Consider the following 26,862-nt stretch of genomic DNA (forward strand, 5'->3'; position numbering starts at 1 on the left):
CATGCCAGCAGCACCATACACACAAGTGGGCGATGTATTAGGGATTCGGTGCTGAACACTTTCCACCAATATGAGGGGACATTTCTTGCTCTCACATTGCGCGTCCTTAAACTCGCTCCTAATTTTCGTATAACTTTGCGTGTTGTGGAGTTGCTCACAATTCCATATTATTAAGCATTGCCTATTCGGAGCGCCAATGGTGGAGATCATGTAAAACTAGAAAAGGACGTGGTGTAAATTTCATTGTTTATTGTGAGAAGAATGAAGTGTGCGGCTCTGTGAAATCAATAATCGCCGCAGCAGATGACTTCTATTAATCCCAAGCCTTTGTGTCCCTGATAAAAAGAGGTCTTTTCCAGGTCTTCTCCCTTTATTCTCTGCCTCCATAATTATTCTATTTGCCCAATGACATCCACAATTATGGGTTTGTACCTTAATTATGTAGGCAGCATTTTTAGCCTCTGAGTGATTCAGTCTCGGTCCTTGAAGCATTATGTTTGTATGCATTTAAAATATATTAGGACAACAGGAACAAAAGCGGAAAGGTGATTTCATTAGTGCGCCGATCAGATGATTCAGGGTGATTTACATTTCTATAGGTCTGTGCTGTGCACAGAGGAAATTAATTTTAGCTATTCTCCAACTACACACATGAAAAGAGTTGTACCCTTGCAGGTATTTCATTGTGCGGTAGTGTTAGTGTGCTGGACACCTTTATGCCAATATTATCCTTGTTATTTTTAAGAGAAATACAATTTTCTTATGTTTTATATTAAATGATTTTGTCACCATTGGGGATACTTCAGGGGACAGTCACTTATTTTTTTTTATGTAGTCCCTTTTGCTTAAAAAAAAAAAAAAAAAAAAGAGACCAAAAAAAAACAAAACAAATGCTCAGCTCTCGCACCAGACCTTTCCAGTGATGTCGGTGCTGAGTTTTTAATGGTATGGTTATGGAGGCTGTGGAATCTGTAAGCCAAACCTCCCACTCCAACTCCTCAATTTCCCTGACTCTGAATCCTGATTTCAACTCCGTCATACATGGCTCATGTTTAAGGGATAAATTTACTGGAGTAAAATGGTAGCATCAGGCTTTTATTATTATTATTATTATTATTATTATGATTTATATAGCACCATTAATTCCATTGTGCTGTACATGAGAAAGGGGTTACATACAGAGTTATAGATATCGTTTACAGTAAACATGTTTACAGTGACAGACTGGTACAGAGGGGAGAGGACCCTGTCCTTGCTTTTCATCATCATTATAATAAAATAATTGAGCTATTTACTTGCCTTAATTCTTTTTTTCATCTTCACTCTATCAGTTCTGAGATGAGTGCAGGCATTCCTTCCCATTGCCTTTTTCCTCTGATCTGTGGAGAAGGCACTTCACTACTGAGCATGTACATAAAGTGCAGCACAGATTCATCTCCACTAAAAGCAGAGATCCTTATATCAGGAACAGAACAGACCTTTTATAGGACATTTTATAACTTTTCCAAATTCTTAGGAAGACTACAGCGCATTCTGCATTGTACTACTGTAGCCAATTAATTATATATTTCGTGAGTCGGTACATTTTATACTGACACCGATTCCAACTCTTGACTCCACAGCCCTGAGTGCACGTGTGATAACAGCCAGTCAGCGGCCACTATTGGGCTGCTGTACTCACTTCTTTTATTTGTTATTCGGAAGAGGAAAAGAACGCAGCAGCCCAATAGCAGAATGGCGCCAGTTCTCACAAGTTTGCAACCCTTTTTATGACCACAAAGTTTAGCTCTCCTTTGTAATTGCCAAGCATAAATCTGCACAGAAGATCTCAGAAAAAGACAGATAAGAGATGAGATGTATTTGGAAGGGCAGCTCTAGGTAAAAGGCATCAACTATATACAAGTCGCTCAGCACTAATTTACTGACTTGTTCACACAGGCCCACAAATTATTGATGGGAACAGTGTGTTCTGTGCACGTACATCATGCCTTCGACAGCATCTCCCATTTTTATGGAACAATGCTGCTGATGGTGACTTTTATGCCCACACAAATATCCAATCACCCTATGGTTGAGTGTTTTATTTGGTAGTTGGGTGATTGCTGACATATTTACCCCCCACTGATGATGGGTAACCATACTTCTGACAAATTCTTGATTTATATGCATTTTTACAACTGTCACAACATGGTGACTAACCGCTGCTTAGATAACTCATTCTGCAACCAGCAATAAAACGGTGCAACATTTCTTATGAAACCCAATTGCAAAAAACAGGCTTTTAACCCTTTGTATGCCCCTACTCACCATACACCTGCAGATTAAAGAAAGTTCCAAAAATTCCCAAAGATTTTATGCAGGTTTCCATTACTTGGGTTATTGTTATAAATGCAAGGCGATAAAAGCTTATTCTAGGCACAGCTTGGTCCTACACTGCATGAGCTACAAAACTGCATCTGTGCTTGTGAATATTGATCCCTGTGTGTGCAGCAGCTTTAACCCCTTCTGTTTACTAGTCTCAGATGGCTGATATGCATCTTCTTTTCCGCGATGGTGGAGCCGTCTGCACTTAATACTTTGTCCGTTTTGTAGTGGTCATCCATTTCCCATACTCTGCCTGCTTAGTTTGTGAAAGATGAGTTACTTCAACAATCAGCCCTACATTAAAGCCACTGATGGGAATCTCATTACCATGGCACCTGTCATGGATTGGAATACACTAGGAAGCAAGTGAACAGTCCATTCATGATGTATCTCGGAAGGTGGGCGTAGAAATAGCTGAACATTGTCACCCTTTTCCAAGAGGTAATCAGAATATGGAGATAACTGGGGTCTGTGACATTACTTACAAAGAAAGAATCAGAAGCACGCTCTCCCGTGTACAGGCGAGTAGGGCGCACGAGCGACGAGTAGGGTGCACGAGCGGCAGCTATCCTCCTCCTGTCCTAATGAATAGGACAGATGAGATTGCATGACCAAGCTGGAGACCGGCAATCTGCACAGTGGATACAGCAGGCCTGCGCCTCTACACAGAACTCTGCCATAACTTTCCTATTCTGATACCCCATATGCAGAATATGCAGTTGGCAGCAGAAGTGCCATGGGCAGAATTGTCATTTGTGCAAATGATACATGGTGGTTTGCTAATCCTGATGTTTGAGGAGTTTTTGTTATATGTTGGTTAAGGCTGCAGGCAGGGGAATTCCTTGTTCCATAGTGTCATTTATTTATTTATTATGCGATGAGTCCACATTGCTTCAAGAGCCCTTTTCCCCTGAGATAATAGCCTCGGCTCTGTGCGGATCCATTTGTTGCCTTGGTGATGTGCCCACCACTTTTGTTGATACGTCTGTATTTTAGTAGTAATAAAAAAAAAAGCCCTTTCCTGTTATCAATCTGGGGAAAATGTTGCGGAGTTCATCAGAGCTAATAAACAGCAAGTACCATTCCTTTCATCTGCTCCAGTGCAGACGGCTACACGAGAGCTAAGGGAGGAAGGATCTGCTCCACTCCTGGGCCCACACCTCCGTCCTGTAAGAAAACACATTGGCAGGAGCTGTGGAAGATGCCAGGAGCTGCCATTCTGCAATGAATGCGGGGAACAGACATTTACAGGCCGTCAGTGCTGTCAACAAGATGCCGGTGTACATTCACCACCTTGGGAATGAGTCTCCACAGCCACATGTATTGTCCCCATCTACAGGGCACTGAGTGTAGGACAGACCTGTGCTGTACTCCACAAGGAAACACTGCAGAAAAAGTGATGTCAAACTGCAGGGGTTAATCCAGCCCAACGGTAGCGTCCATATTTGTGTATGCTGGAATGGGCATCAGTTCACTGATTGAGGTCACCAGGAGCAAGCTTCATTACTCGGGAAGCCTCCTTCACTATGCTTGTCTTTGTAAACCTGCACATCTATATACGGACAAGGGAGCAGAGTGATGTACAGTGTGCAGTAGGGAACCTCACATCTACCGATATCTGATCCTCATGTATGCATCCCAGCAGATATCCACAGATAGGAAGTCATCGTCCCAATCTAATTCTGATGTGGAAGTGAACAGAGCCAGAAGGACTTTGATATTGATGACCTATCCTCAAAGGGTAGGCTATGAATATCAATTGGTGGGTTGCATGTTATGCTCCAGCAAATGCTGTCTCTTCATTCTCTGCCCTGCACAGCTTGGTGAAACGTGTAGTGACTGTGCCTGATACTGAACCTCAGTGCTAGGCATGGCCACAGCTCAAAACTACAGTCCTGCTCATCATTATGGCACCTATGAAGTGTAAGTACATAATGTGGAATATCTCCTGAAAAAAATGAATCAAGTGAAAGTTTTTTGTATATTTGTTAAATACAAAAAAGCAAATGACAATTTAAACAATTGGAGGGAAAAATAGAAAAACCTAAAGCTTGCTGTGACACTAGTATTGGCTCCCTTTCAATTAAATTAGTATGGAAACACATTTTAACTCGCTTGTGGTAAATCACAAATGAGTCACCTGTGAAACATTGTCAGTGCCCATGTTATATGAATTAACCAATGAATGATGACGTCAGTGTTTTAAAAAGTCACATGATAGGCCCCGTTACTTTGTCACAATGGTAAAGACTAAGAAGCTGTCTGAGGACATCAGAACTTATATTAGCAAACACAAGACTTCCAAGGGTATAAGGCCATCTCCATAGACCTTGGTATCCCAGTTTCAACTGTGTGCAATGTTAAGAAGTTTGCCAAGCATGAAACACTCAATTACCTCCTTGGAAAGGGGAAAATTGACAAGAGTTCTCTTCGAAGGTTTGTGCGAATGGTGGGGAAAAAAAGCCCATGTCAAACATCCAAAGATCTGAAGGCCAATCTTGCACATTCTGTCATTATGGTTTCAACAAATACCATACGCTACAATCTAAACCAAGCAGAGCTTTATGGGTGAAGGCCTAGGAAGAAACCATTGCTGAAGGAAAGGCCCCTAAAGGAACCACTGATCTTTTCCAAAGCGTACCTTGACAAACTACAATCCTTCTGAGAAAATGTTCTGTGGATAGATGAAACAAAAAGAGCTTTTTGTCAATGCAAAGCAACAGTTTGTTTACAAATGGTGCAATGAAGATTATAAGGAAAATAATACCCTACCAACAGTTAAGCATGGTGGGTTGAGGATCAATAATGCTGTAGGGTTGCTTTGCTATGTCTGGTACTGGAGACGTTGACCGTATCACAGAAATCATGAAATCATAGAGTTTTCAAGAGATAAGCGAAATGTCCTTCCCAGTGTAAGAAATCTTGGTTTGAGTCAAAGATCATGAGTCCTCCAGCAAGACAATAACCCAAAGTACACATCCAAAAGTACACAGGAATGGTTGAAAAAGAAAAAAAAAATGAGTTCTGACCTCAATTCCGTTTAGTCTTTGGGGTGAGCTGAAATCTGCCATTGGGAAAAAGAACCCTGCAAACATTCTAGAGCTTGAATAAACTGCAAAGCAAGAGTGGAAGAAGCCTCTAGATGGCTACAAGAAACGTTTGGAGGCTGTCATCAATGCCAAAGAGTGTGTAAACAAGTATTAATCGGGTGCCTTTATTACTGTACATGCTGTTTATTCTGTTTCTTTGTTTTTCAACTTGCATGTTGAAATTTCAATGTTTTATTGTTGTATTACTTTGGACCACTAATAAAAAAATAGTGAGGATATAACTTTGGAGCATTTACTTTTATTTCTGAAGATATTGTACAGTCTATGAAAAAAAAGAAGGGGTGACAATAATGGTGACAAGCAATGCGCTACGATCTGTTATAGGTGGAGAATTTTGAGCATTAAGTTCTATGGTCAAGGAGACTTCAAGTCCTACAGGATTGCTAACATGTTTCTTCAGTAATTGTAATGACTCTAGCCACTTTTTAATATCCTTTTATTTATATTCCATATTGGTCATCATTATGTTTGCCATACACCTCAATATCAGCCAAATCGTTGCTCATTTTGTGATGATTTTGCACATTTACACACTTTCACTTTTCTCATTTTAGGAATGAAATGGAGAGACACTTTCTGGAGCTGCTGCAGTTCAATATCAATGTTCCCGCCAGTGTATATGCCAAATACTACTTTGATCTGCGTTCTCTAGCAGATGACAACAACTTCAGTTTTCTGCTGGAGCCACTTAGTAAAGAGAGAGCACAAAAACTAGAGGTAGGGCCACAATATTTTCCTTGTATTAAAGGGAATCTGTCAGCAGGATTGTGCACAGTAATCTACAGTGTCAGGTCGGCGCCGTTATACTGAATAAAATGATACCTGGGTTGATGAAATTCGTCTTTTGCTTCTTTCTTAATCTTTATTTTCAGTTTTGAGTTGATATGTTTGTGTCCTCAGGCGGGGTTGGGCTAGGTGGTGCTCTGATTATATATTCACAATGCAGCCTGCTGACAGGACGCTGCTCCCTCACTTGTTAGAATAGGACGTGAGCACTACTGTAAAGGGTGCACAGGTAGATATAAAGAGAACCTGGCACTCAACTTAAGTATAGATATACCAACATTTATTCGTAGTACCAGTAAACGTTTCGGTCACAGGAGACCTTCTTCAGTTACGTAATGGTTTGATGGATGTCCTAACATAAATAATGAGAATGTGATCACTATCTTGGTTGATCAACCACCATTATCTCCTTACAAGTCTGTCAGTACGTCACTGAAGGTGGTCTCCTATGACCGAAATGTTTACTGGTACTACGAATAAATGTTGGTCTATCTATACTTAAGTTGAGTGTCAGGTTCTCTTTACATCTACTGCTCCCTCACTGACCTGCCCCCTAGTTTACATAATGAATACCATCACATACTGAATTTAAAAAAAAAACGCTTCTGCAGGCTGGTGTCAGCCGTGGCCCCTGTGCTGCAGCATAATCGCATGGTTACTGTGCACTTATTCCCTTTTGCAGATTTACTTGAGCAAGGTAAAAAAAAAGTCATTTTGAAAATGGCGCCTGTTGCGCCTGCGCAGTAGCAGCTATCGGTTTGTATAGAGATCTGATAGCTGCTGTTGCGCAGGCTGCACCATTTTGCTGGAGAAGAAAAAAAAATGTCCTCCACCAAGATGGCGCCGCCCATGCATGTGCAATAGCAGCTGTCGGCATCTCCTAGAGCTGCTAGTGCGCAGGCGCGAGAGGCGCCATCTTGGTGGAGGACTTGTTTTTTTTTCTTCTATAGCAAGCTATCTGATCTCTATACATACCGATAGCTGCTACTGTGCGGGCGCCATTTTCACAATGACTTCTTTTTTTTTTTTTTTTTTTACCTCACTCAAGTAAATCTGCAAAAGTGAATAAGTGCAAAGTACACATGCGATTGTTCCTGCAGAAGCATTTTTTTTTTAAATTCATTGTGATGGTATTCATTATGCAAACTAGGGGGCAGGTCAGTGAGGGATCAGCAACCTGTCAGCATTCTGCATTATGAATATATAATCAGAGCACCACATACCTGAACCCCGCCTTAGGGAACGAGAATCTCATTAACACAAAGCTGGAAATAAAGATTAAGAAACAACCACAAGACAGATTTCATCAACCCAGGTATCATTTTATTCAGTATAATGGCGCTGACATGACTGTGTGTAGGTTACTCTGCACAACCCTGCTGACAGGTTCCCTTTAAGTTGACTGTTTTGCAGGCGGTCTCTTTTCTTGCCCTTTTGTGCTTATATTGACGCATCTAATATGTAATTGTTTTATTTTTCCCAGGCAATTTCCAGGCTCTGTGAAGATAAGTACAAGGACCTTTCTAAAGCCGCTATGCGACGGTCCATCAGTGCTGATAACCTAGTGGGCATTCGGCGCTCTAATGCCATCATCTCCTGAGGCGACACCAGCAGGAGCAGCTTTGAAATGATCAGGGTGCAACACGGATCCCCAGGCACTAACCAGCTTCCCACACTCTCATACACTATTTCAAGCCAGCTGTGTCTTCCAGCAATGAGGGCCGTGGGGGGCAAGGGCTTGTGAATCCAGGGATGCCGGAAGCCCTTCATCATGAAATCAGAGAAGAGGCTGGAACGGACAGCAGCACAGTTGGTTTACACAATTCTGTGGTGTATCAAGTGAAGTCCTCCTCTCTGCTATCCCTCTAGCACCTACATTTGTATGCTTACTATGTAGGCCTATAGCTGTGAACTTGGACTTTTTAACACTATATAGTTTGACATTTTAGAATATAAAACACTAATCATGTGATTATAGTTACTACTTTATTGCCTTTGTCCCTTTACCCATTGTTTTTTTTTAATTTGCTGCCGTCAAAGCTGTCAAGTGTTAATGCAGTTCTTTCCTAACCACACTGCGCCACACCAGAGCTCAAGCAAAGTGGGTCCAAAACCTTCTTACTAGGTCGGTCAATGTTTCCTTAGTGTTTTGCCTTCCAGTGCTAAAGCTACCCAATGGTATGGTTAGAATGGGGACTGTCCAAAGAAGAGTGTGCGTTTTCAAGTGAAACGGGATCTGTCCCTACTGCTGTAATTCTTGGTGCTCCCCTGGAGATTATGCATTCTAAGGAACTGCAACATTAAATAAATGTGGTATTTTTATACTTTTACACCACATCCTCATCTTACTGTGATGTAAAAAGTATTCCATTTATTTCCTGCTACTAATGAACTTCTGTGGATTACCATCTAGCTTCTCTTGGACGTAAAACCTACAGATGACCGGAGATCTCCTCTGCTTGTCTAATGTCCTCCAATCTGTCATTTTTCCTGTACGTGTCCATGCAGCAGTATGTTGTGGTAATTACGTTGGCTGCAACTCTAAATGTTAATTTCTACAAGTCCTTACAATTTCAAGAAAAATCTACAGACGGTTTCAGTTTCTTACATCGTGGTAAACCATTCCTACAGTAATGAAATCTGATCCTCTGCGATCAGTAATGCTTATGGACCTTGTTAAAAGTCTAGTCTGCTCCAAGACTTTTTACATTGTACTTCTCAATTCTAAAATGCATGCAGGGGCACTTTTATAAAAGGGACATTTTGCAGCTTTTTTTTTCCTTTTATTTTTGGAAAGTGTGACTGCAATACGAGTGTGACCTAAACCAAATTCATAAACCTAGGACCCAGCTGTAAGTGAACATGGTGCGCATAATGCACTTTACAAAGCCCTTTCACAGTAAGGGTATGTGCACACGTATTTTTTAGGGCTGCTGATTTTTCAGCAGCGGATTTCATAAATCCGCAGGCAAAAAGCACTGTGTTTTACCGCGGTTTTTATGCAGAATTTGTGCGGATTCCACCTGTGGTTTTACACCTGCGGATTCCTATTATGGAGCAGGTGTAAACCGCTGCGGAATCCGCACAAAGAATTGACATGCTGTGGAATGTAAACCGCTGCGTTTCCACGCGTTTTTTCCGCAGCATGTGCACTGCGGATTGCATTTTCCATAGGTTTACATTGTAATGTAAACTTATGGAAAACAGCTGTGGCAGACACGCAGCTGTAGATCCGCTGCGGATCCACAGCAAAATCCGCAAGGTGTGCACATAGCCTAAATCCATGGTGTGAACCCATAGTTTTGGTGTCCAAAATATTGCACACCTTTTAAAAACATGGTGCCTGTCGGCTACATGTCAAATCATCCCTCCCCCAAATTGAATATGGTTACAATTGCTGCTTAAAATATACCCAAAGATCACAGCTAGAGGCTTTTTACAGATGGTGTAATTGCCTGTGCTGTCTCTTAATGATTGCAAAAATGAAACCACTTTTTTCTTTTTTTTTTTTATTTGCGCCTTTGTTTATTTTTAAATGTTGAACGACTTTAATATTTTGATCTGACTAACTGGGAAAGCACTAATGCCCTTACTGACAACATTGGTTAAATAACGGGTTTTTTTGGTTAACAAAGAAAAAATGAAATAGTAATGCTATGAAAATGCTAAAACCATAAACCTTTTAGAACCTAGAGTTCCTGACTGAATGTTGGGCTCTTGTGCCACATATCTGTACAGGCCTGAATGCTTAATGTTACACATGACATGTCAACCATAGGGCTGGGCGGTCTATCACATGAAATATCGTACCCATGTAACAAGAATTCCTTACGGTTTCCTTTCCATCACTCTTCTGCCCACAGCGATGACAATTAAGTAAATTCTTTAATTTTGGAGGTCGATTAAAGAGGTTGTCCAAAGAAAGTCTTTTAACTCTTTGCTTCTAAATAATATACCATAAATGCCATATAGGTCAAGGCAAAATTGATGCACCAATACTACAGTATGTATTTAAAATGGTTGGAAGATTAGAAACTGGTAGTGTCCGCTGCCGTCCTACCAGTGAATCGCAGGGAAAGCTGACAGCAAATTGGTGTATTATGCATGTACAGTATGTGAGGCATAACCAGGCAAAGTCCTAGGACAGGAGAGCCTAAAAAGAAATGGAGCCTCAGATTCAGGATTTCATTTCTGTTACTGGCTATTGGACACAATTGATTTCCAAACTACAGCTGAGAGTAATGCAATTGTGTTACTTAAAGGGACACTGTCACCTGAATTTGGAGGGAACAATCTTCAGCCATGGAGGCGGGGTTTTTAATTCACCCTTTCCTTACCAGCTGGCTGCAATATTGGATTGAAGTTCATTCTCTGTCCTCCATAGTACACGCCTGTGCAAGGCAAGATTGCCTTGTGCAGGCATGTACTACGGAGGACACAGCATGAACTTCAATCCAATATTGCAGCCAGCATGCAGCCAGCAGGTAAGGAAAGGGTGAATCAAAAACCCCAAAACCCCGCCTCCATGGCTGAAGATTGTTCCCTCCAAATTTAGGTGACAGTGTCCCTTTAAAGGGACTCTGTCACCTCAAATTGGCGGGATATTTAAATGACTTTTTACCTGTCCGATGGGCGGCGTTTCATCTTCATTTCTCCACTCCGTCCGTCCCTGTTGTCCGCAATATGTTAGTGAATTAGAGTACTTGTGCTCCATAGTTCGCGCCTGCGCAATGCAATCTTCGGTCTCGCACGCGCAGTATGCTTTGCCCAACTGCGAGCAAAGCCGAAAAGCATTACTATGCATGCGTCCGCGCACTATGTCCCGAAAGTATTTTGTTGTGTTGCGGGACATAGTGTGCGGGCGCATGCGCAGTAATGCTTTTCGGCTTTGCCCGCAGTTGGGCAAAGCATACTGCGCATGCGAACTATGGAGGACAAGTACTCTAATTCACTAACATTTTGCGGACAACACGGACGGACGGACGGATGGAGTGGAGAAATTAAGATGAAACGCCGCCCATCGGACAGGTAAAAAGTCATTTAAATATCCGCAAATTTGAGGTGACAGTCCCTTTTAAGGGAAGGTTTTGTTCCTAACACTACAGTGTTGAATGGCGGGATTTTCCACTTGGCGGTGTGTAAACTTGGAGAATTGCGCAGTCAGGTGGCCGTATAAATTGGACCGCAGTGCATGGACTGGCCAGCGGTTCTTCCGATCAGAGTGTGACGGCCTCATATATGTCTATGCAGCTGTCACGCTCTGGTCGGAGAGCTGCGGCCAGTCTGAGTATTCTGGTCCAGAAATGGTCCTATTTATACAGCCGTTTAACTGCTCCCTAAAAATGTTACTCTGAGGCAGCTGGTGGCAACCTCATTACCTTTGAGGATCACAAGCCATTTTGCAACTTAAACAGCACCCCTATACAATGCCAACCTCAATATGGTGGAGGGGAAAGTGAAGTATAGTATGATTCTTTTCTACCATTATATTGTAGCCGACACATGACTGTTTTGCCAATCCTCTTTAAAGAGAACTTGTCACCTCCAAAGCACGTCTTTTACCTGCCGATATATAATGTACAAGTATGCAGGCTTACTGCAGCAGCGACTACAGGGAGAAGGTTCAGCTCTTGTCTCCAGGCAGCTGCTCTCTTCAGACATCAGGCAGTTCAGGGAGCTCAAATAGTCAGTGCTCACCATGCAGTGAGCGTGCCGTAATCACTCCCCGGCACATTGACAGCCTGCTCCACACATGTGCTGCAGAGCAGGCGGTCAACAGAGTGCCGGTGAGCGATTACAGCGCACTCACTGTATAATGTGGCGATTGCTACACCTTCCGGCTGCTCCATTAAAATGATTGATGCCACTATATCTGAGGGAAGGGGGGGTTTTGGAGGTGACTTTTAATGATGTTGGAGTTAAATTTTCAACCTGTAATGTGAATAAATACATGATGAGAAATGCCAGAAAGCCTTGCTCCGAGCCAGGGGCATGCAGTAGAATCCTTTTATTCTGTCTTTGATAGATGCCAAATCATTAGCTATCTAGGACTATCCAACAGTTGCTAGATGCACTTGGAGGACGCTCTCGTAGGTACTTTACTTATTGACCTCTTGGATAATAGTTATGGTATTGTACGTTCTAATGTAGTGTTCTGGTTAAAGGAAATCGTCATTTCCTTAAGCAAAGTGTTCATCAACTAAAAATGGTAGGAAGATGTGAGCCCATAGTCTTTCGCGGGCAGAGATGTCTGACCTTGTATACAATCCGCCCCATGACCTCATGGCTAATGATTGGATCTGCTTTCTGACCGTTACACTGCAGTCCTCAAATGTGAAACGGAACGGTTTAATTCAGATGGTATTAAGAGTACTGCACGACAGCGGCATGCGCACAGCAGACTATATGAATAAGAATCCAAGTTATTGTAATGGTTTTCTTCAGAACAGTTGTGGCTAGCTTTCATAGGTGTGAGCTGACACGAGTAATTATAAAGCTATATTCACACAGCGTTTTTGTACTTTTTATTTCTGCAGCCAAAAGCTTCCCTCTTGGTAGTAAAAATGATGCGTATAAAGCAGCTGTTTGCACAATACGTGTTTTATTAAAGTTTTGTCTTTAGTGTTGATCAAAAAGCTTTGGTTAACTCCTTATCCAAATAGTTATAGCGCTTCCCGAATATCTGCCTCGCTAACCCGGATGGTGCGCTCCCGATAATTGGCTGTTGGACGTCACAAATGCATGTGTCACGGCTGTGTGACAGCGACAACAAGCAGGCTCTCCATACTTGTGTTGTGGCTGAAACCGCCGCGACACAGGCAGCTGCAGCGCCAAACAGCTGATCAGCCGGCGCGCTCCAGATATCCGGGTTACCGAGGCAGATATTCGGGAAGCGCTACAACTATTTGGATAAGGACTTAACCAAAGCTATTTGATCAACACTATTTATCACGAAAAACACTGCAAAACCAGTTTGCGGTGTTGTTTTTTTTCTTTTTACTTATTGCTTTTTATGGGTGAAAAAAAGCTGATTTTAATTGACATACTGGAGATTTAAAAAAAAAAAAAAGCAGCGGTACTCCGATTCAGTCAGGAAAAAACCAAGTGTCTGCGTGAAATTTGTGAAGTCTCATAGCATTTGCTGGTACTGTAAAACGCTCATCTTCTCAACACAGAAATGTGCAGCAAAAATGCTGTGTGTGAACATAGCCTAAGGGTAGAATCTCAAACCGGCAATGTTGGAATAACCAAGGGCCAGCATTGTTTAGTCTCTTGCTCCTGGGCACCACAGGGAAAGCCAACAACAAAGTGGTTTATGCTGAAACTAATATCACATTGTCAGGTGGTTTTGCTTTCTTTATATTCAAAAGAAATGCTAATAAACTCTATTTTAATTAAACAATAATGTTTGTTTGTGATTTTTTTTTTAAATATATATATATATATATATATATATATATATATATATATATATATATATATATATAGCGCCATCAAATTCTACAGAGAGTGATATTGTAATGTTAACCCTTTAGTGACTGGGCCAAATTGTTTAAAACTTACCAGTGTCCCTTTATGTGGTTATACACTACCGTTCAAAGGTTTAGGGTCACCCAGACAATTTTGTGTTTTCCATGAAAACTCATACTTTTATTAATCAAATGAGTTGCCAAATGAATTGAAAATCTAGTCCAGACATTGACAAGGTGTGAAAAAAGAATCTTTATTTGAAATAATTTCTCCTTCAAACTTTTGCTTTTGTCAAAGAATGCTCCCTTCGCAGTAATTACAGCATTGCAGACCTTTGGCATTCTAGCAGTTAATTTGCTGAGGTAATCTGGAGAAATTTCACCCCATGCTTCCAGAAGCCCCTCACACAAGTTTGTTAGGCTTGATGGGCACTTTTTGCGTACCATACGGTCAAGCTGCTCCCACAACAGCTCAATGGGGTTGAGATCTGGTGACTGCGCTGGCCACTCCATTACAGATAGAATACCAGCTGCCTACTGCTTCCCTAAATAGTTCTTGCATAATTTGGAGGTGTGCTTTGGGTCATTGTACTGTTGTAGGATGAAATTGGCTCCAATGAAGCGCTGTCCACAGGGTGTAGCATGGCGTTGCAAAATGGAGTGATAGCCTTCCTTATTCAAAATCCGTTTTAACTTGTACAAATCTCCCACCAGCACCAAAACAACCCCAGACTATCACATTACCTCCACCATGCTTGACAGATGATGTCGGGCACTCTTCCAGCATCTTTTCAGCTATTCTGCGTCTCACAAATGTTCTTCTGTGTGATCCAAACACCTCAAACTTGGATTCGTCTGTCCATAACACTTTTTTTCCAATCTTCCTCTGTCCAATGTCTGTGTTCTTTTGCTCATATTAATCTTTTCCTTTATATTAGCCAGTCTCAGATATGGCTTTTTCTTTGCCACTCTGCCCTAAAGGCCAGCATCCCAGAGTCGCCTCTTCACTGTAGACCTTGACACTGGCGTTTTGCATGTACTATTTAATGAAGCTGCCAGTTGAGGACCTGTGATGCGTCTATTTCTCATACAGACTCTAATGTACTTGTCTTGTTGCTCTTTTGTGCAGCGGGGCCACCCACTTCTATTTCTACTCTGGTTAGAGCCTGTTTGTGCTCTCCTCTGAAGGGAGTAGTACACACCGTTGTAAAAAATCTTCAGTTTCTTGGAAAATTCTTGCATGGAATAGCCTTCATTTCTAAGAAAAAGAATAGACTGTCATGTTTCAAATGAAAGTTTTTTTTTTTCTGGCCATTTTGAGAGTTTAATGGTACCAACAAATATAATGCTCCAGATTCTCAACTAGCTCAAAGGAAGGTCAGGTTTATTGGTTCTCTAATCAGCCAAACTGTTTTCAGCTGTGCTAACATACTTGCACAAGGGTTTTCAAGGGTATTCTAACCATCCATTAGCCTTCTTACACATTTAGCAAACACAAAGTACCATAAAAACACTGGTTTGATGGTTGTTGGAAATGGGCCTCTATACACTTATGAAGCTACTGCATTACAAACAAGACATTTGCAGCTAGAATAGTCATATACCACATTAACTATGTATATAGTGTATTTGTGAATCATTTAATGTTGGCTTCATTGGAAAAAAACTGTGCTTTTCTTTAAAAAATAAGGACATTTCTAAGTGACCCTAAACTTTTGAACAGTAGTGTAACTCCAGAACTCTTGAACAGATCCCATTGCTTTTGAGATTGTTTTTTTCGTTTAACATTGTACTTTATGATAATTGTAAATATGTCAATATTTTCTGCGCTCATTTATAAAAATATCATGGACTTTACAAAAATTTTAAAAAATTTTCAATTTTACAACCTCCCTTCAATTCAGTCACACCACACAAAAACATTAATACATAACATTTCCCTCATGTCTACCTTACATTAGCACCATTTATAATATGTCTTATTTTGTTAGCACTTTAAAAAGTTTAAAAATGTAGCAGAAATGTTTCATTTTTTTTAAGGAAACTAACAAAACTTATTTTTTTAGGAACCTATTAAGTTTTGAAGTGAATTTGAGGGTCCTTTATGTTGGAAAAGCCCCAAAGTGATGCCACGTAAAAAAAAAAAAGCGCCCCTCAATGTAATCAAAATGGCTCTTGGGTAGTTTATTAACCCTTCAAGTGCTTTTCAGGAATTAATGCAAATTGGCATGACCCGAATGAAGAAATTTTTACCACCTAAATGTTTATATCTTCAAAACTGGCCACTATAGCTGGAAAACATTATGGCTAATATTTGACCATGAATTGCCATGGTAAGCATCAGGGCCATGCGATCAAGATCTCAGGGTGCCGATGGGATTAAAGAGGGAGCGGCCACACACTATTCACCATCTAGATGGTGTAATCATTATTGACTGCAGTACCAATACTGATTATAACTGATGCAGCATGTTGTCCCCTATAGTTTACAGCTGATAGCTGATAGATTGTCTCCCGCCGGGGGATGCTAGTCTCTTATATCGCAGGTCAGTAAAAAGATGTATTGGCGGTCACTAAGGGGTTAATAAAACATTGATTCATCAAAGGTTTTTCATCAGAATTCTGGCACTGCAGCACTACATGACATGCAGCCAGTCACTGGCATTGGCAGCTTTGCCCATACACATGGTATCTGTCACAGAGTCCAGTGATTGGCTACAGCGGTCATATGTGCTGATATTGTGTAAACCAAGACCAGCAGAAGTGGATAGGCATCGCTGGACCTGCTGTGGGTGAGGAGCCGGTGTAGTGGTTATTTTATTCAAGCCTAATTAGAAACCAAATGCATCCCACTTAACCCATTTATAGGGAGCCTGACAGCTAAGACATGCTGACCAATATGGGAACTGAGCCGCATGGGAGACTAGTAGGACAGGCGCGTCCCCAGCAGCTTTCCCCCCTTACTCCTAGTGACTGGCAGGTCTACTTACATACAGCCACACTGGCTGGTGAATAGCGGGCAGTGGGAAGACTACGGTGATTCGGCTCTCTAACTGTCTCCGGCGGCTTTCAAACTATTTTTTTCTCTGAAAATGCTACAGATTTTCAGACTCAAATGTACCTGGCTGAAATCATGCTGCCCATGGTTCAGGCAGCAATTATCAACTGTCAGGTTCCCATTAATGGATACAGAATTTAAGGGGTTGTCCACTATGTGGACATCCCCATCTCCTTCCCTATGTTTCCTCTTGTAAAATAACACCTCTACTCGCCTCTGATGTCGGCACTGGCTCTCCCTGGGATCACAAGATGTTATGTCACGTGATCTGTACGACCAATCAGCGCTGGTTTCGCTCTCCTTCGTGCTAATCATGTCTGGAAGAAGTGAGAGGAGCGGTAGCAGCGCTCACTTCCTCCGGATGTATGTGATACGTCCAAAGGTGGGAAGAGTGAAGCCAGGGCTGATTGGTCGCCGGGATCACATGGCATATCACGCAATCCTCGGGAGAGCCCGTGCCGACACTGACGGCATTGGAGGTGAGTGTATGTAGGTATTTTACCAGGGAAACTGAGAAGATAGTGACAATTCCTTCAATATAGAACCCTTTTATGAGGTTGTCCTTTAATATCCCCATGGTCCAGTCACCATGCAGTACAGTTGGGTTACAGTTCTGCCATCCAGATGCCTCCTGCCAAGATCTGTGTACTTCCATTTGTCAGTATACCACAGTAATTAGGAGATGAGCAGATAACATGGAACTGTGGCAGCGCATGGCTAATGTAAGAGATGTCTATGTAAATTGTATACAGGTGCTGAACAAGGTCATTTCCCTCTGGCACAAACATTGTAAGCTTCTGTTGGCCTCCAAATCTGTATTAATGGATGGTTTCTACTCCGCTGGTTTAGTAGGATCTAGTTTAACTTGAAAAAAAAATGTGCCCCACCCTGATATTAAATAGAAGGCAGGAAGTCTATCTCCAGCGCTCCTGATAAGCCTGCATGCTTTTACCTGCAATGCATCATGCAAACCAACTCCTGCATGTTTTTCTCGCTTGACAATACATGATTATGTTCACGCCCAGACACGGATAGTCGCCCAACACCTTCCCTGTAGGGAAATACACCTAATTTGTTATACGAAATTGACTTAAAGTAGGTTTGGCAGATAACTATGAAAATAGATGTTAGATAACACAGTGAGTCATTGTAATGGCAAATAACTGAGCGCTGTACACGTGGGCATACAGTAGTAGAATATACAGTTCTGTGACAGTGTTTGCCCCCTCCCTGATTTCCTATTCTTTTGCATGTTTGTCAATAACTGCAATCAGACTGCAGAAAGTGACAGTCCCAAAAGTTGTAAAAATAGTAAAACAAAAATCACACAAAAAAAAAAAATATATATATATATATATACACATACATAGTTCCCATAAATACAAATTTTTATGGGAAAAAATATAAATAAAAGTACACATTTCGTATTGCCGCGCCGAGAATGATCCAATCTATAAAACTAGTTACCGTAACTCCTTTAGTGAACACCGTAAAAAAAATGCAAAAAACAATGCTTTATCTTCATACTGCTGAACAAAGTGTTATAAAACATGATCGAAAATGCAAATAGAAATAAACATGGTACCGCTGAAAACATCATCTTGCCCTGCAAAAAAAAACAAGCCGCTATACGACTCCATCAGATGAAAAATAAAAAAAAAGTTATAACTCTCAGAATAAAGCGATGCAAAAATAATTATTTCTATAAAAGTTTTATTGTGTAAAAGCGCCAAAACATTAAAAATATAAATGGGGTATCGCTGTAATTGTACTGACCTGAAGAATAAAGCTGCATTATCAATTTTACCGCACATGGCATGACATATAAACGCCCCACCTCCCCCCCAAAAAAAAAAAATACTGCATTGCTAGTTTTTGGTAATTCTGCCTCCCAAAAATCGGAATAGAAAGCGATTAAAAAAAAAAAATATGCGCCCAAAAATGGTACCAATAAAAACGTCAACTCGCCCTCAAAAAACAAGCCCTCACATGACTCTACTGAAATATGGAAAAATTATAGCTCCCAAAATATAGTGATTCAAAAACTAGTTCATTCTGCCTCCGCAAGATCACAGTAAGGCTTGGTGCACATTATCCTGCACTCTATCCTGCACGTTTACACTGGGGTTTCTGTGTAAATTTCTAAAACACGTGATTCAGATGGAACCCCCGGCAGAAGATTCCCTATAATGAGGCAGATGGAGGCACTGGGGATGCCGTCTGACCTGTGATCTGGCGGTGTCCATCTTTTTAGGATTGCATAAAAGTGCCGTCTGCCACAGTTTTGCGCACTTCTGAAAAGGACACCGTTGAACAGAGGCCAGACAGAGTCCAGAGTAACTTATAGTAAATAGATCCATGGAGGATTTCATCTGAATCATGTCACTTGAAGATTTAAGCCGGGGTCACACTTGCGAGTGCCATGCGAGAAACTCTCGCATCAATACCCGGCACTGCCATCGAGACCGGAGCGTTCAGCTGCATAGAAATACATGCAGCTGAACTCTCCAGTGCCGAGTGCTGGCGACAGTGCCAGGTATTGATGCGCAAGTTTCTCGCATTGCACTCGCAAGTGTGACCGTGGGCTTAGACAAAAACTCCAAAGTAAGTGGTCTGCATAGAGCACCAAATAAATGTGATCCCAAATGTTATGTAAAATGTTCCCAATAAGAGCTAAAAAAAAACACCAGGAAAAAGGCAGAGATGCTTACCTGCATAGGCCTCAAAACAAATGCACTATCAGGGTGCAGTGGACCCAAATAAAGATGATGGCTACACAGGTGCAATAATAATGATGAGACAGCCAGCCTACAGTCAGGGATTGGCCGTTTGGTACAGCAATGCACAGAAGATACAGTCTGTATGTGCCATTGTTCACACACAGAAGATGCAAAGCATCTGGCTTACAGCCTATTAATGACACGCATACTCTTAGATCAGGCGGGCCGCCCAGTGCTAACTAAGATGCATCCTGTGTCAACGGAGGCCACAGTCTACAGAGCCATCTGGGCCCAACTGCACCCTGAAAAATATAAAGTGCAAAAAATGTATACATTTATGTAAGGTATTAGTTGATATTATGGCCAAAATATGGAAGCTTATAGATTTTTGGAGGATTTTCAAGTCCTCTTTTTGTGGTTTTGTTGTTAGAGTAGGACTTCCAAGTGTGAGGGCTCGTGATGCAGGTGCGAGCTTCAATATTTTGGCCAGGAGACCTCTGGTTGTCATGCCAACCCATTAGTGACCCGCGATCACGTGAAGGGAGTCACTGATGGGTGGATTTCCTGTGTGATTGCCGAAAGTGCATGTTAAATGCTGCTGTCAGCGTTTTACAGCGGCATTTAACGGCTTAATAGCCGCGGGTGGATCGCGATTCCACCCATGGCTGTACCGGACACATGTCCGCTGTTCAAAACAGTAGCAGCTATTGGTGATCCGATAGCTGCTACTGCACAGGCGCAAGCGGCACCATATAGGAGGAAGACATTTTTTTCTGTAGCAATATGGCACCGCCAGCGCCTGGGTAGGAACAGCAGCTATCGGATCACCGGCGCCACTTTCAAACAGATTTTTTTTTTTCTTTAGGAACTTTAGGATTACATCAAACGAGTGTAGAAATAACTCACTACATATGCGATCAAGCTGCAGTGCCTGCCTGGAGAAGGTTTTTTTTCCAAGATATATACACTGGGTGCAGAATTATTAGGCAAGTTGTATTTCAGAGGATTATTTTTATTATTGATCAACAACTATGTTCTCAATCAACCCAAAAGACTCATAAATATCAAAGCTTGATATTTTTGGAAGTTGGAGTGGGTATTTTTTAGATTTGGCTATCTTAGGAGGATTTCTGGTTGTGCAGGTAACTATTACTGTGCAGAATTATTAGGCAACTTAATAAAAAACAAATATATTCCCATCTCATTTGTTTATTTTCACCAGGTAAACCAGTATAACTGCACAAAATTTAGAAATAAACATTTCTGACATGCAAAAACAAAACCCCCCAAAATTAGTGACCAATATAGCCACCTTTCTTTATGATGACACTAACAGCCTTCCATCCATAGATTCTGTCAGTTGCTTGATCTGTTTACGATCAACATTGCGTGCAGCAGCCTCCACAACCTCCCAGACACTGTTCCGAGAGGTGTACTGTTTCCCTCCCTGTAGATCTCACATTTTATGAGGGACCACAGGTTCTCTATGGGTTCAGATCAGGTGAACAAGGGGGCCATGTCATTATTTTTTCTTCTTTGAGACCTTTACTGGCCAGCCACGCTGTGGAGTAGTTGGAGGCATGTGATGGAGGATTGTCCTGTATGAAAATCATGTTTTTCTTGAACGATACCGACTTCTTCCTGTACCACTGCTTGAAGAAGTTGTCTTCGAGAAACTGGCAGTAGGTCTGGGAGTTGAGCTTCACTCCATCCTCAATCTGAAAAGATCCCACAAGTTCATCTTTGATGATACCAGCGCATACCAGTACCCCACCTCCACCTTGCTGGCGTCTGAGTCGGAGTGGAGCTCTCTGCCCTTTACTGATCCAGCATCTGGCCCATGCATCTGGTCCATCAAGAGTAACTCTCATTTCATCAGTCCATAAAACCTTTGAAAAGTCAGTCTTAAGATATTTCTTGGCCCAGTCTTGACGTTTTATCTTATGTTTCTTGTTCAAAGATGGTCGTTTTTCAGCCTTCCTTACCTTGGCCATGTCCCTGAGTATTGCACACCTTGTGCTTTTTGTTACTCCAGTAACGTTGCAGCTCTGGAATATGGCAAAACTGGTGGCAAATGGGATCTTGGCAGCTTCACACTTGATTTTCCTCAATTCATGGGCAGTTATTTTGTGCCTTTTTTGCCCAACACGCTTCTTGCGACCCTGTTGGTTATTTGCCATGAAATGCTTGATTGTTCGGTGATCACGCTTCAAAAGTTTGGCAATTTCAAGACTGCTGCATGCTTCTGCAAGACATCTCACAATTTTGGACTTTTCAGAGCCCGTCAAATCTCTCTTCTGACCCATTTTGCCAAAGGAAAGGAAGTTGCCTAATAATTAAGCACACCTTCTATAGGGTTTTGATGTAATTAGACAACTCCCCTCCTCATTACAGAGATGCACATCACCTGATTTACTTAATGGTAGTTGGCTCTCAAGCCTGAACAGCTTGGAGTAGGACAACATGTATAAAAAGTATCATGTGATCAAAATACAACTTGCCTAATAATTCTGCACACAGTGTATAATATTCATTATGTAAACTAGAGGGAAGAGCACTGACGAATCAGTGACCTGTCAGAAGCCATTCTGATGAATACTTAAGCATAGTAGCACATGAAGACTCCCACCTCCCTCAAAGGCCTGCCTCGGAGCACGAGTATATCATTAACTCAAAACTGAAAAGTATAATCAAACAACCACAAGACGGATTACATCACCAGGTATAATTTTAATCAGTATAACCGTGCCGACCTGACACTGTAGGTTAATTGTTATGATCTGGTGGCCTTGGAGCAGCATGAGACGTACTCTGGAGAAGGTGGCCCCTGTACTGACCGCAAACCCTGAACTTAGCAGCGCAACTAGAAGTAGCCGTGGGGGGTACCTAACTCTCCCTAGACCCCTCAACACAGCCTAAGAAACTAACTACCCCTAAAGACAGAAACAGGAAACCTATCTTGCCTCAGAGAAAATCCCCAAAGGACAGACAGCCCCCAAAAAATATTAACTGTGAGAGGAGAGGGAAAAAACACACGCAGACATGAAATCAGGATTTAGCATAGGAGGCCATACTAGCTAAATAGAAAGAATAGAACAGAGAACTATGCGGTCAGTATTAAAACACTAGAAAATATCCACCACAGAAAATACAAAACACCACATCTGACTAAAGACAAGGAGGGTATATCTGCATCTCCAGACACTCAGCAAGGCTGCAAAAAATACTTCACAGACAAAGCTGGACAAGACAAAACATGAAAATGCACAGAACTATAAGGTCCACAGCAGGTGGACAGCAAAAACAAAGCCAGGACTTATCTTTGAAGAAAAGCACAGCGAACAGGAGAGACCAGAAGGGATGTGAATTCTCCAAAAACAATGGACAACTGGCAGGGACTAAAGAGTCCTGCAAAGCTATATACCCCAATCAGTTTTGCAATTAGTAGATACACTTGTCCAATCCTGCAGTCCAGGCACAACTGCATTACCCTCTACAACCACCGGAGGGAGCCCAAAAGCTGAATTCACAACAGTTAATGTGCGCAATCCTGCTGACAGGTTTCCTTTATCCCCTTAACGACCGCCAATTTGCCTTTTCATGGCGGCAGTTAAGGGGCCTTATTCCTCGGCGCTGTTTTTAACAGCGCTGAGAAATAAGTGTATAGCGCCCCCAGCTTTGGAAAATCTCCAGGGTCTCGGCTACCACGGGGAAGCTGAGACACCGGAGAACATGATTCCGGTCAGTTCTTACCATCTCCAGTCACGGGATTGTCGTCATTCACCGAATAAAGACGATCACAAAAAAAAGTCTGATTTCCATTCATTTCTCTCTAATCTGATATGAACTAGAACGCCAGAGGAGAGAGAAATGGGGTCCCCTGAACCCTCCAGTATCTCTGCCATCCCAGGACACTCCTGCTCCACCCCCGGGCCTTCTGCTTCATCTTCCTTGAAGAAAAGTGCACATGCCGGGATCTACCGACCTGTACCCGGCAGCAATAGGAGATTTTTCCTATTGGTTAATTTTTATCACTGTGCTAAACCCTATCACAGTGATAAAAATAAAAAAAAATAGTAAATCAAACCACCCTTTGTAAACATCTTAGTTAGATAAAATTAATAAAATATATATTTTTTTCCATCCTTTGCAGTTAGGGGATAGAGTTAGGGTTGGGGCTAGGGTTGTGATAGGATTAGAGTTGTGTTGGGGTTAAGGTTGTGTTGGGATTAGGGTTGGGGTTAGGGTTGTGATTTGGGTTGGAATTAGAGTTGGGCACATCGGGGCTCTCCAAACATGACATGGTGCAAGCCATTGATTCCAGTCAATTTTGCTTTAAAAAAACAGTGCTCCCTCCCTTCTGAGCCCTGACATACTCCCAAACGGTGACTTTTCCCCACATATGGGGTATTGGTGTACTCAGGAGAAATTGCGCAACAAATTTTGTGGTCCATTTTCTCCTGATACCCTTGTGAAAATCAAAAAAGTTTGGGTCTAAATAAATTTTTTGTGAAAAAAGTCAATGTTAATTTTTTTCCTTCCACATTGCTTTAGTTCTCGTGAAGCACCTGAGGGGTTAATAAACTGCTTGAATGTGGTTTTGCGCACCTTGAGGGGTGATGTTTTAAAATTGTGTCAGTTTTGGGTATTTCCAGATATATTGACCCCCAAAGTCACTTCAAATGTGAGGTGGTCTCTAAAAAATTTTTTAAAATTTTGTTGGAAAAATGAGAAATCGCTGGTCAACTTTTAACCCTTATAACATCCTAAAAAAAATTATGTTTCCAAAATTGTGGTGATGTAAAGTTGACATGTGGTAAAAATGTTATTTGTTAACTATTTTGTGTGACAGGACTTTCTGATTTAAGGGAATAAAAATTAAAAGTTTGAACATTTTCACACTTTTTGCCAAATTTACATTTTTTTCATAAATAAACGCAAGTCATATCAAATAAATTTTAACACTAACATGAAGTATAATGTGTCATGAAAAAACCTCAGAATCAGTGGAATCCGTTGAAGCTTTCCAGAGCTATAACCCAGTGGCGTATCTAAGGGAACGGCCGGCAGGGGGACGCAGTCGGGCCGCCTAAAGCGGCAGTCCGCAGTGTCTCTCCCGGCGGCTGCATTCTGCCGCCCCCCGCACTAGGAGTCAGCTGTTCTCTGTGCCGACTGTCAAGCTGACAGCCGGCACAGAGAAGCTGCAGCGCGCCGGCTTCCAGTGTTCAATTGTTCAATCTGAGATGCGAGTACAATTGAAGCTCTGACTGCCGGGTCAGAGCGACGCTAGCAGCGTGATCGGGTCATGTGATCACGCTGCTGACGTCACTCGCCCGCGCTACAGAGCAGAGGCAGAGCAGCAGAGGCAGAGACGCAGATCGGTGGTAAGTGCTCCAGTGGAGCTGAAGACACCGAAGGTGCAGAGGGGGATTTAATGTGAGTGGGGATGGTGAGATTTATTATTGGATGGGGGATATTTAATATGAGTGGAGATGGGAGGATTTATTGTGGGGGGGAGATTTAATGTGAGTGGGGATGGGGGATTTATTATTGGATGGGGGAGATTTAATATGCGTGGAGATGGGGGGATTTATTGTGTGTGGGGGAATTGGAGTGGATATGGGGGATTGAATGTGTGGGGGGGAGATTTGTCAAGGGGATTGGGGGTGTTTAATGTGTGGGGTGATATTTGGAGTGGGGATGGGGGATTTAATGTGTGTGGGAGATTTGAGGACACAAAATGAAGAGCAAAGGGGGAGATGGGGGGGCATGTATGAGGAAACAATACCGAGGAATGGGGGGCATATATGAGGAAACAGTATGGGGGATGGGTGCAGACAGTTTGGGGAGCAAACGGGGGAATGTATGCAGACACAGTATGAGTAGCGCTGTGTATAAATGTATGTGGACAGAGTACGGGGAGTGAGGGTGTTGGGATGTGTGCATGCGTAGCATGGGGGGACAGTGTAAGAGCACAGCCAGGAGGGGACAATATACCAAGGAGGGGGAGTGTGATGAGAGCGTACAGTATAAATACTGGGCCCTATAGGGGGGACACAGTGTGAGAGGACAGTGTGAAAATGGGGGCTGGTATGGAAAGGGGAGGTCCGTGTAAAGAGCATGTACAATAAGAGGGACAGTGTGGGGTTCGTATTTTATGCAGACAATATAGTGAGGAGCAATTTTTCTTTCAGGAGCATTATAATGACACTTGTATCTCTAAGGGCATCATGTGGAGATCTGCAAAAGCGGAGAAAATGGAAGTCTGCAGAAACGGCTGTGGATGAGAAAACTCATCATGGGGTCTGGACAAGATGAAGAAAAGGAGAACGGCTCGAGAGACGATGCCATCTATAAGGTACCTGGATGCAAATGTTATTTATGATACTGACTAACTCTCATGTTTTTATTTTTATTAGGAGCATTAAAGGGACACTGTCACCTGAATTTGGAGGGAACAATCTTCAGCCATGGAGGCGGGGTTTTTGTGTTTTTGATTCACCCTTTCCTTACCCGCTGGCTGCATGCTGGCTGCAATATTGGATTGAAGTTCATTCTCTGTCCTCCATAGCACACGCCTGCACAAGGTGCAATCTTGTCTTGCGCAGGCGTGTACTATGGAGGACAGAGAATGAACTTCAATCCAATATTGCAGCCAGCATGCAGCCAGCGGGTAAGGAAAGGGTGAATCAAAAACACAAAAACCCCGCCTCCATGGCTGAAGATTGTTCCCTCCAAATTCAGGTGACAGTGTCCCTTTAAAGGGAATGTCCAGGTTTGTGATGAGTCTGCAGTCATTCTTTGTGACTGCAGACTTCTGAATTCTCACAGTGCGCACTGCATGCTGTCAGGATTCTCTCGTGCTGGTGATTTACGTACATGCGGTCACGTGCTGCTGACTAGACATGTGTGGCCTCACTCAATAAAAATGAACTCAGCGAGGCCGAGCACGTCTAGTCGGAATGTGGTCAGAAGTATACAAATCACATGTTTGTGCTGACATGACTGTCCACCGGCAAGGGAGAATCCTAAAAGTGCGCAGTTGTGATAATTCAGAAGCTGTGATGTCAGGATTCAGCTCTGCAGGTTCCAGTAGTCGTCACATGGATACTTCACTCATATGCGATTTTCATATGTATGGTCCTGTGACATCGAGCTTCTCTTCCCGCTTCTCTCAGTTTTTCACTGAACATTGAGAGCATTAGTGAGAGGAGCTCTTGGGTACATGACTAAGTGTGCAAATCGCATACGTTCTGGGGGGGGCGCCAAACTGAATTCTTCTCCCGGGTGCCAGAAACCCTAGATACGCCTTTACTATAACCTCATAAAGTAGCAGTGGTCAAAATTGTAAAAAT

At 42.3% G+C, this 26,862-nt stretch overlaps 1 protein-coding gene across 2 annotated transcripts in view; it reads left to right on the forward strand.

The window, feature by feature from the left end:
• CCNYL1 (cyclin Y like 1) overlaps positions 1 to 13,665 on the forward strand; it is a 143,950-nt gene extending 130,285 nt beyond the window's left edge. Inside the window, exons 9-10 of one of the 2 annotated variants that reach the window (XM_069733707.1) lie at positions 6,029 to 6,191; positions 7,744 to 13,665. In XM_069733707.1, coding sequence (XP_069589808.1) covers positions 6,029 to 6,191; positions 7,744 to 7,860 — 280 coding nt within the window. In that variant the 3' untranslated portion in view covers positions 7,861 to 13,665. The remainder of the gene's footprint in view (positions 1 to 6,028; positions 6,192 to 7,743) is intronic. The other variant, XM_069733708.1, reaches the window with a different exon arrangement.
• Positions 13,666 to 26,862: the final 13,197 nt, after the last annotated feature.

The sequence above is a fragment of the Ranitomeya imitator genome, chromosome 7 (assembly GCF_032444005.1).
Source record: "Ranitomeya imitator isolate aRanImi1 chromosome 7, aRanImi1.pri, whole genome shotgun sequence".
NCBI lineage: Eukaryota > Metazoa > Chordata > Amphibia > Anura > Dendrobatidae > Ranitomeya > Ranitomeya imitator.